General features: G+C 61.4%; 1 protein-coding gene across 1 annotated transcript; it reads right to left on the minus strand.

Annotated features, from left to right (window-relative positions):
• Nucleotides 1-3528: 3528 nt before the first annotated feature.
• Tmem271 (transmembrane protein 271) lies at nucleotides 3529-5052 on the minus strand. The gene has a single exon (XM_070021624.1). It carries the CDS (start codon nucleotides 5050-5052, stop codon nucleotides 3916-3918), a length of 1137 nt encoding a protein of 378 aa, XP_069877725.1. The 3' UTR covers nucleotides 3529-3915.
• Nucleotides 5053-11068: the final 6016 nt, after the last annotated feature.

Consider the following 11068-nt stretch of genomic DNA (forward strand, 5'->3'; position numbering starts at 1 on the left):
TGAAGTGAAAGCCAGACAGAACAAAACTTTGAGAGCACCCAGTGAGAGGAGACCAGGCATCATGGCCACCTTGCCACCAGCAGACAGCTCCCCTGGGCAGCCGGAGCCCTGAGGACGAAGAGGCCAGCTTGGATGAGTATGACCTGTATAGCCTGGGCCATCCCTATGTGGCTGGTGGAGGCCGGAAAGGTCGCACCAAGGACAAGCAGCCGCCAACACCAACCGCCTCAGCCCTGGTGGGCACGAGAGAAAACTGGTGACCAAGTTCCAGAACTCAGAGAGGGAAAAGGCCCAGCGCTGACAGACTTACAGATGAGGCCAACCATGACTGCACCCACCATGGCATCAGGACTATGAGGGAATGAGGACCTGGAGGAGGCAGGACCCAGGCCCATCCCCCCCTTGTATCCCCTCCCAAGACTTATCCTACCTAAGAAAGGACCCAAGGGGGGAGGGGCATCAGAAGTGCTTCTAGGCCCAAGCAAAAGAGCAAAGGCAGAGAATGAACCAGAGAGTGAGGAAGGCACCCCCAAAAAGAAACAGAAGAAACCAGAGCCCCCAGGGCAGCAGCAACAATACACAATTCAGCAGCTGCAAAACAACAACAAAAACAAATTGTACCTTCATGTAAAAATAATTACTTAACAACTCAGTTTAGCTACATTAAAAATGCTACTATGCTTATCTGGTTCTGGTGTCTTGTCATAAAAATTCCGGCAGAAGCACAAAATCCTCTTGAAAGACAAGGAGTACCTTGATTTCCAGGTAGCTAAAGAAGTAGTTCTGAGCTGCTGACTACAGCTTCAACGTGAGGAGAATGTGAGTGAGGCATGACAGGGGCTCTCTGGTTGGAAGGGAAGGCGGATGCCCACACAGTCCTCCTAGTTCCTTCATCTACTGGTCAATTTACAGACAGGGATTCTAATTTCTCTGGTAAGTTTTGTTGTTTTTTTTTTGGGTCCGGTCGTGGGGCCTGAACTCTGGGCATGGGCACTGTCCCTCAGCTCTTCAGCTCAAGGCTAGCACTCTACCACTTAAGCTACAGCGCCACTTCCGGCTTTTTTCTTTTTGCTTATGTGGTGCTGAGGAATCGAACCCAGGGCCTCAGGCATGCAAGGCAAGTGCTCTACCACTGAGCCAGCCCCTCTAGTAAGTTTTAAGAAGTGAAATTTTGGAATCGCACTGTTAATATCCATCTCTGTAATGTGGAGCTTAGAATGATTTTGGAGTTGGGAACATCAAATACTGAAATGACCCATTTAGTTCACATGGAAAAAGCTGGCTCACCCAAGACTGGGAAAAAGCCCCTACCCGCACACCCTAGATCCCTCCTCTGCTCCAACCAATACTGTGCACAGATGGCATAAGCTCTGCCCATCCAACCTGTTGCACCTCATTTCGGGAAGTTTCTGTTCCCACTTAAAAAAGCCTAAAGCTTCATAGCACCACTGACTGTGATTGCAAATCTGAAGGACTCATAAAGCATCTGACATTTTGAGCTGCATGAAGTGTGCAAGAAAACAAAAGGGTCCAAGGAGTATTGATTTAGAGCATCCCTGCATCCATGGGTTCTGTTCTGTCCAGGCAGCTGTGCACGCGCGCGCGCACACACACACACACACACACACTTCACAGAGAGCCACCCTTGCTCACCCCTCAGACAACTCTGGGTGCCTCTACTAGGAAGCCTCTGGAGGCGGGCCCTGAGGCCCCCTTTAGACCTTCGCCTAAAAACTTGGGCATACTTAAGTTGGCTTAATTAGGTAGAGGAAGAAAAGTACTTTAAGTCACTTTGTGCTGCTACTGCAACATTTCTGATTAGTCTGATGGCCAAAATGCTGCTGTCTTAAGACAGGACTTCTAGGTGAAGAGCATCAATAGGACCCTAGTAAGTCTCCCACTACTCCAGGACAGCAAAGGCCTAAGATGCCTTGCAGGCAAGAGCAACAAAGTACACTAGCCATAGTGATTACCTTTACCGTCAGGACTGGGTTCATGGCCTCTTGATCAAGTCCCCGAGTTACACAGGAATTGCTCAAGCATCAATGGGATGGATTTGCCTCACCATAGATTAGCCCTTTGACTGGTGATAGGTCTCACCTTTCTTCATGAAAATAGGCTGTGGCCTTCTCTTCTCAGACTCTGCTGCAGCAGGCAGCAAGGTCAGATGCCGGGCACACAGTAGGGCCAAGGTCAGATGCAGGGCACACAGTAGGGCCAAGGTCAGATGCCGGGCACACAGTAGGGCCAAGGTCAGATGCCGGGCACACAGTAGTAGGGCCAAGGTCAGATGCAGGGCACACAGTAGGGCCAAGGTCAGATGCCGGGCACACAGTAGGGCCAAGGTCAGATGCAGGGCACACAGTAGGGCCAAGGTCAGATGCAGGGCACACAGTAGGGCCAAGGTCAGATGCAGGGCACACAGTAGGGCCAAGGTCAGATGCCGGGCACACAGTAGGGCCAAGGTCAGATGCAGGGCACACAGTAGTAGGGCTGTTATCTCTCGCCAGTGCTCCCATCATGGAGGAAAAGTCCCATCCCAGAGCCTGCACCTGGGAAACATCGATGCACTTTTTTTATTTTTATTTAACAGAAGCAGCTTCCTGATCACTGAAGATGAAACCCAGAATTTTTCTTTTTTCCTTTTTTTTTTTTTTTCTGGTCTTAGGGACTGAACTCAGGATCTGGGCACTGTCCCTGAGCTTTTTTTCACTCAAGGCTGGCATTTTACCACTTGAGGTACAGCTCCACATCTGACTTTTTGTGATTAATAAAGGATAAGAGTCTCATGGACTTTCCTGCCCAAGCTGGTCCTTAGATCGCAGCTCCCTGGGTAGGGAGGATTACAGGCTTGAGCCAGTGCCCGGCTTTTTCATGGTTTCCTGCACTTGCAGGGGCCCATGACTTTCCACCGAGGGCAGGACTCGGCTCCTACCTGGTCGGTCAGCAGCTACATCGGGTACCATCACCCTGGGTACGTGGAAGTCGATCACCGTTTTCCAAGACTTAGAGCCTGCTCCCCACCAACCCACAGAAGGATGAAAACACGCTGCATTCATATGTAACTCATTTCATATTGTGTGTTAATATGCACACACACATATCCTAGTCATTTGAAAGTATATCCTTCACATTCATTAAGGCTATTTAAGGGTATATGTTAAATGAAATGCTATAAGATTCAAAATTACCAGATCAATGAGTTAACAGAAAAATTATCTTTGCAGAAAAACTATGACTGTGATTTTCCAAAATAGGATTCGATTGTTCATATGTATTAACCAAAAATAAACTCTACTGCTTCGCAGTAGAAACCACACAGCCGGTTTCCAGAAACAGAAATGCAGGGGTCTGGCATCAGTGTCGGCACACACAGCAAGCCAGCTCGGAGACAGGCCGGGCTTCGCCGATCAGCGAGGCAGAACACAGCTGCTCAAACTCCACACCTGTCCGACCCACTTCAGCCCTCTCCCCGTGCTGATGGGGTGTGGACACACTCTGCTCCCAACTGGATGGAATTCTCCAAGAGCACAGCAATTGATTTAATAAAGGAACTCACCAATGTCAAATTGCAATAAATTTACCAAACATTTTTCACTGTATGTCGCGCTTTACAGTAAGAAAGTGTGGACAGAAGCAGGCACATCCGTGGACAGAGTCTCGCTGTCGGGTGGCTTCCGTTCCTCGGCTCCTCGCCCCCTCGGCGGAGGCCCCGCGCGGCCGGCCCGGCCGGGGGCCAGCTGCGGTCGCCAGCCCACCCCACACACGCATTGTAAACTTTAAATGGGTTCTGGTACGCACAACACAGGCCAGAGAAACCGCCCGACACGGAAGGGAGGACGCTGGGGCGGCGCGGCGCCGCGCGCTCGGGGAGCGGGCCTGGGGGCCCCGCGGGGTCCCGCGGGCGGGGCCGGCTCAGCAGGCCCGGCTCGGCTCCCAGGGCCGCGCCGCGGCCTCGCACGGCGGCCGGCAGCAGTACGGGTAGGAGGCGTTGAGATCCGGGTCCGAGGGCGCGTACCCCGGCAGTTCCACCGACGGGTGCCCGCCGCAGCACACCTCCACGCCCGCCTCGTCGAACGCGTGGAAGACGCCCACGTTGATGTAGGACACGGCGTGGAGCGAGGCGAAGCCCGCGCAGTCCCCGGGCGCGGAGAAGTCGGACTCCTCCGGGGCCAGGATGGAGGCCTCGCTCGGCCGCGGCTGCAGGCGCCGGCCCCGCCGGCCCCGCCGGCCCCGCCGCGCCCGGGAGGCGGTCGGCTGCGCGCGGAGCCCGGGGCCGGCTCGGGCCCGCGCCGGGCCGCGCCCCGCCCGCCGCCGGCCGCGCCGGCCGCGCCGGGCCTGGGACGACTTGTAGTTCTTGACCAGCAGGAGGCTGAGCAGGCCCAGCAGGCACTCGAGCGAGTTGAAGACGGTGGAGAGCACCAGGCCGCGCTGGTAGTCCTTCAGCTGGCGGCACTTGGCGGACGTGGCGCTGTCCAGGGCGCCGCGGGGGCGCGGCGCGCCGGGGCCGGGGCCGGGGCCGGGGCCCGCGGCCGGGCCGGGCGCCGCCGCCGCCGGCGAGCGCGACGGCAGGCAGTAGTGGGAGTACTTGCGTTCCACCAGGGACACGGTGTCGCCGTCGATCACCGCGCCCGCGAAGGCGCTCAGGACCCCGAGCATGAAGACCAGGACGCCCAGCAGCAGCAGGTTCTGACTGTTGACCGGCCCCGGGGGCCCGGCCGCCGGCCCCGCCTCGCCCGGCGGGGCCTCCGGAGCGCCCGCGGGAGCCGCGGGGACCCCGAGCCCCGGCCCGGCCTCCGGCCCGGGGGGCCCGGCGAGGGGCGCCTCCCGGGGCCCGCAGCACAGGAGGGCGGCGCCGAGGAGCGAGAGGCCGGCGGCCAGCAGCAGCCCCGAGTAGAAGGCGCCGGCGGCCGCCCCCAGCCGGAACGGCTCCCCGCGCAGCTCCGAGCCCAGCGAGAAGCACTTGAGGCCCACGGCGGCGGCGCTGAGCGCGCAGGCGAGCAGCAGGCAGGAGGCGAGCGCGGCGCAGGCCCCGCGGACGCTCCACTTCATCCTCCGCGCCCGAGCCGGCCCGCGCCCCGCGCGCCCGCCGCCGCCCGCCGCCGCCCCCGCCGCCTGCGCCTCCTCCCGGCGCCGCGCGGCCGGACCGCCGGCCTCCTCCTCATCCTCCCGCGTCCTCCCGGGCCCGCGCCGCCGCCGCTAGAGTCCGCATCCTCCGCCGCTCGCCGCCGCCGCCGCCGCGACCCCGCGCCGGGAACCCGGGCGGCGCGGAGGACCGCAGGGCGCGCGCGCCCCCTCCCCAGCCCGCGGCGCCGCGGCCCGGACGCGCGGCTCCCCCGCCCGCTCGCGGCCCCGCGCGCCTCGCCCTGGCGCCGCCCGCGCGGCCCCCGGCCGGCGCCGTCGTCCCCGGGACGCCCCTCGCCGCGGCCCCGCCGGCCTGCGCGCCCCGGGCGCCCGCTGCCGGGGTCCCCTCCTCCCGGACACTCGAGCCCCACCCCCGGCGCCGCCACCTCGCGGTGCGGCCAACCCAGCCGCGCGCGGCCTCCACGCCCTCCCGCCGGCCGCGCCGGGGCGGCCCGAGGGCCGGCCGGAGAGCGCGCCCGCGGCGCGGGGCAGGGTGAGTCTCCGCGGGCGGAGGGTGCGCGGCGCGGGAGGGGCCGGGAGGGGGGGCTCGGTCTCTGGAAGCCGCTGGCACGCGTGCGTGCGTGCGGGTGTGAGGGGCGTGATGTGTGTGATGTTTCTACCAAGTGCAGGACGGGCTGCGTGCAGCGTCTCTGGGACACGCGTGTGTGCAGTGTGTGTAGAAGGGCGTGTGCTGCGTGCAGAGTTGGCGTTGTCTTTCGGTGCGTGGTGTGCGAGGCGTGTGGTATGCACGGTGGGGGTTGTGGTGTGAGGGGGTGTGCGCATAGCAATGAGCGCTCTGGGGGTGTGGGCCTGTGCTGTGCGCTCTGCGGGTGTGCGCATTGCGCTCTGCGGGTGTGCGCCTGTGCTGTGCGCTCTGCGGGTGTGCGCCTGTGCTGTGCGCTCTGCGGGTGTGCGCCTGTGCTGTGCGCTCTGCGGGTGTGTGCCTGTGCTGTGCGCTCTGCGGGTGTGTGCCTGTGCTGTGCGCTCTGCGGGTGTGCGCCTGTGCTGTGTGCTCTGCGGGTGTGCGCCTATGCTGTGCGCTCTGCGGGTGTGTGCCTGTGCTGTGCGCTCTGCGGGTGTGTGCCTGTGCTGTGCGCTCTGCGGGTGTGTGCCTGTGCTGTGCGCTCTGCGGGTGTGTGCCTGTGCTGTGCGCTCTGCGGGTGTGTGCCTGTGCTGTGCGCTCTGCGAGTGTGCACCTGTCCAATGAGAGCTCTGCGGGTGTGCACCTGTGCTGTGCGTTCTGGGCATGTGCGCGGTGCAGTGGTGTGCACTGGGGTGTGCACCTGTGCAGTGAGCACTCTGCGAGTGTGGGGCCTGTGCTGTGCGCTCTGCGGGTGTGCCCCTGTGCTGTGCGCTCTGCGGGTGTGCGCCTGTGCTGTGCGCTCTGGGGATGTAAGCGTGTGCTGTGTGCTCTGCGGGTGTGTGCCTGTGCTGTGCGCTCTGCGGGTGTGTGCTTGTGCTGTGTGCTCTGCGGGTGTGCGCCTGTGCTGTGCGCTCTGGGGATGTGCACGGTGCAGCAGCGCAGCACAGTGCAGTGGCGTTTGTTCTGGGGGTGTGCACCTGTCCAGTCAGCACTCTGTGGGTGTGGGGCCTGTGCTGTGCGCTCTGGGGATGTGAGCGGTGCAGTGGTGTGCGCTCTGCGGGTGTGCGCCTGTGCTGTGCGCTCTGGGGGTGTGCACCTGTGCAGTAGGCGCTCTGCGGGTGTGGGGCTTGTGCTGTGTGCGCTCTGCGGGTGTGCATCTGTGCTGTGTGCTCTGCGGGTGTGCGCCTGTGCTGTGCGCTCTGCGGGTGTGCGCCTGTGCTGTGCGCTCTGGGGGTGTGCGTCTGTGCTGTGCGCTCTGCGGGTGTGCGCATTGCGCTCTGGGGGTGTGCGCCTGTGCTGTGCGCTCTGCGGGTGTGCGCCTGTGCTGTGCGCTCTGGGGGTGTGCGTCTGTGCTGTGCGCTCTGCGGGTGTGCGCATTGCGCTCTGCAGGTGTGCGCCTGTGCTGTGCGCTCTGCGGGTGTGCGCATTGCGCTCTGCGGGTGTGCGCCTGTGCTGTGCGCTCTGCGGGTGTGCGTCTGTGCTGTGCGCTCTGCGGGTGTGCGTCTGTGCTGTGCGCTCTGCGGGTGTGCGCCTGTGCTGTGCGCTCTGGGGGTGTGCATCTGTGCTGTGCGCTCTGGGGGTGTGCATCTGTGCTGTGCGCTCTGGGGGTGTGCGCCTGTGCTGTGCGCTCTGCGGGTGTGCGCCTGTGCTGTGCGCTCTGCGGGTGTGCGCATTGCGCTCTGCAGGTGTGCGCCTGTGCTGTGCGCTCTGCGGGTGTGCGTCTGTGCTGTGCGCTCTGCGGGTGTGCGCCTGTGCTGTGCGCTCTGGGGGTGTGCATCTGTGCTGTGCGCTCTGCGGGTGTGCGCCTGTGCTGTGCGCTCTGCGGGTGTGGGGCCTGTGCTGTGCGCTCTGCGGGTGTGCCCCTGTGCTGTGCGCTCTGGGGGTGTGCATCTGTGATGTGCGCTCTGCGGGTGTGCCCCTGTGCTGTGCGCTCTGGGGGTGTGCGCCTGTGCTGTGCGCTCTGGGGGTGTGTGCCTGTGCTGTGCGCTCTGCGGGTGTGGGGCCTGTGCTGTGTGCTCTGGGGGTGTGCGCCTGTGCAGTGAGCGCTCTGCGGGTGTGCGCCTGTGCTGTGCGCTCTGGGGGTGTGCGCCTGTGCAGTGAGCGCTCTGCGTGTGTGCGCCTGTGCTGTGCGCTCTGCGGGTGTGCGCCTGTGCTGTGCGCTCTGGGGGTGTGCGCCTGTGCTGTGCGCTCTGCGGGTGTGCGCCTGTGCTGTGCGCTCTACGTGTGTGCGTCTGTGCTGTGCGCTCTGCGGGTGTGCGAGGGCGGGTGCTGTGTGGGGTGTGCGGGGCAGAGGTGCCTCAGGGACCAGCGGGAGAGCCGGAGGGGAGGAGTCCGCTCTCCTGACCAGGCAGGAGATTTCCTGGGCAGCAAGCCAGCAAGCAAAGGGCACGAGCCCCGCCCTCGCCCGCAGCTCCCGGTGGGGGCTCACTGCACGCAGCGTGGGAACTGTGGGGTGGCGCGGGGTGGCGGCTGAGCCCACTGCCCGGAGGGAGGGAGAGAGGAGAGGGAAGGGGAGGGAGACTGGAGAATGCGCCTGCGTGCTGTCACCGCAGGATCCGGCCTGGGAGGCACGCACAGGGCCCCCCCGGGGGGAGGAGCCACCGGTGTGGGGGGCCCTCACCAGGAAGCTTCACGGGCGCGTGGGGTCCAGTCCAGCCCACGGCCACCTGGCGGCCAGCTTGCTCCCCCGCACTTTTAGCAGCGCAGGCGGATTAGGAAGCCACCTGCGCTCCGGTGGAGGGTGGGGGCGCGGGCGGAGCCGGTTTCCAGGGAAACCCGGCTTGCGGGCGCTGGAGGCGGAGCGCCTCTGTCTTGGGTGCCATGCTCGCAGCACAGGCCTGACTGGCCAGCCGCTCCCTTGTCAGGATAGCCTGCGCGCATCAGGTGGAAGAACGGAGGGGGGCCGGGCCGTGAGGACGCAGCCCCCACCCCTCACTGCAAACGTCCACTCTGCTCTCCACCTCCTCCCCCTGCTCACTGCACACGTCCACTCTGCTCTCCACCTCCTCCCCCTGCTCACTGCACTGCACACGTTCACTCTGCTCTCCACCTCCTCCCACTGCTCACTGCACACGTCCACTCTGCTCCTCACCTCCTCCCCCTGCTCACTGCACATGTCCACTCTGCTCTCCACCTCCTCCCCCTGCTCACTGCACTGCACATGTCCACTCCGCTCTCCACCTCCTCCCCCTGCTCACTGCACTGCACACGTCCACTCTGCTCTCCACCTCCTCCCCCTGCTCACTGCACTGCACACGTCCACTCTGCTCTCCACCTCCTCCCCCTGCTCACTGCACATGTCCACTCTGCTCTCCACCTCCTCCCCCTGCTCACTGCACTGCACATGTCCACTCCGCTCTCCACCTCCTCCCCCTGCTCACTGCACTGCACACGTCCACTCTGCTCTCCACCTCCTCTCCCTGCTCACTGCACATGTCCACTCTGCTCTCCACCTCCTCTCCCTGCTCACTGCACATGTCCACTCTGCTCCTCACCTCCTCCCCCTGGTCACTGCACACGTCCACTCTGCTCTCCACCTCCTCCCCCTGCTCACTGCACATGTCCACTCTGCTCTCCACCTCCTCCCCCTGCTCACTGCACATGTCCACTCTGCTCTCCACCTCCTCCCCCCGTTCTAATTCACCTCCTGCCACTGCCTCTCCTCCCCCTTTGCCTCTTCCTCCTCCCCTTCCCTTCCTCCCCTTTCTTCTTCTGTTCTTCCTCTTCCTCCTGCTGCCTGACCTCCTCCCCCTCCTCCTCCCCCCTTCTCCTCCTGCTGTGTCTTCTTCTTGGGGTGTGTTGCAGCTCCACAGCCTCACCTGACTGACTGCTTCTCTGTTCTCAGACCATAGCTCCATGTCGCCCAATAGCCCCAGTCTTGCCCATCCTTCTTACTCACTCCTTGCAATAAACTCGGAGGTAGGCGCCCCGTGATCCTCAGAGGGACATTCTGAAAGCCCACCTCTGGCTGTGCTGGAGCCTCAGCCTCTCCACTCCCCCAGCTGCCTCCTGCCAGAGCCCTAGAAGTCTGTTCCCCATGAGGTAGGATTTCCCTGTGGTCCAACTACATATTCCACATCAAACGGAGAGCTGGAGGAAGGCAGGGTGGTGTCCCCTGTTCCCCACGGGGGCTGGGCACCCCTGGCTGTGTGGGATGGATGATCGGGGTGCTGGCCGGCCGGTTCTGCTTAGGAGCACAGGGCCGGGCGGCCGGGCGCCAGCGTTCGGGAGAGGCCCCACCCTGTGTGTTTGCAAAGAGCCCCATTCTTGAGCTTGAGGAGCCCCCTCCGTTGCTACTACAACTGTGAAGGCATGTAGTCACTGGAGCTTGCAGCCCTTGATTAATCATCTGCAATAAAGATGCCAGATTGCAGAGAGAGGAGGACAGTCTGTCCATGGTCTCAGATGTCCAGACTCCACCAGCGTTTCCCAGCAAGCCACAGTGGGCCCAGGGAAGCTTCTGTCCAGCCTAGTGTCCTGGGGTGGGGCAGGAGCCAGGGCAGGGGGCTGGGAAAGCCGCCCATAAAAGAAGCACAACCATTTTCACAATAAAAAACAAAAAAAGAAGCACACCACTAGTGAGATGACTGAGCTACACGCTGCTGTGTGAAATCATGGAGCCAGTCTGGGCGGGGCAGCTCACAGAGCCAGATCCACACCGAGTTCACCACGTTACGGAGGATCCTGGTTTTAAAGCATTGGTGAAACACTAATCATGTAAATTAAAAGAATATCTTTCTATTACATTTAAGTGTAATTTTCTCATTTGCATATTTATCTTCATCTTAAATTCAATCTCCTGGAGTATTGATTTCAACTAATTTGGCTGATTCTAGGTTTTTTTCCCCTTAACTCTTCACTTAACTTCAGTGTTTTTAACCTTAGTCCACTTTCTGTTGTCAGGGCATACCATAGACTGAGCAATTTATAAAGAATAGAGATTTATCACCAGACCCCAGTGGCTCACACCTGCAATCCTAGCTACTCAGGAGGCTGAGATCTGAGGATCATTGTTCAATGCCAGCCTGGGCAGGAAAGTCTGTGAGACTCTTATGTCCAATAAACCACACACACACACACACACACACACACACACACAACTGGAAATGAAGCTGTGGCTCAAATGCTAGCGTGCTAACCTTAGAAATGAAAGCTCAGGGGCAGCACCCAGGCCCTTAATTCAAGCTCTGGGACTGACATGCACACATGCACATGTGTGTGTGTGTCTGTGCACACACGCACACACACATACACACACAAATAGAAGTTTATGTAGCTCACAGTTCTGGGTGCTGGAAAGGCCAATAGTGTAGTTCTAGCATCTATTCAATGTCTCATAAGGGCCTTGTGACACATCAGAAA

This window comes from Dipodomys merriami, unplaced genomic scaffold (genome assembly GCF_024711535.1).
Source record: "Dipodomys merriami isolate MVZ:Mamm:240054 unplaced genomic scaffold, mDipMer1.0.p SCAF_143, whole genome shotgun sequence".
In the NCBI taxonomy this organism is placed as follows: domain Eukaryota; kingdom Metazoa; phylum Chordata; class Mammalia; order Rodentia; family Heteromyidae; genus Dipodomys; species Dipodomys merriami.

Coding starts and splice junctions, on each gene's coding strand:
- Tmem271 (XM_070021624.1), bottom strand. CDS start 5,052: ATGAAGTGGAGCGTCCGCGGGGCCTGCGCCGCGCTCGCCTCCTGCCTG.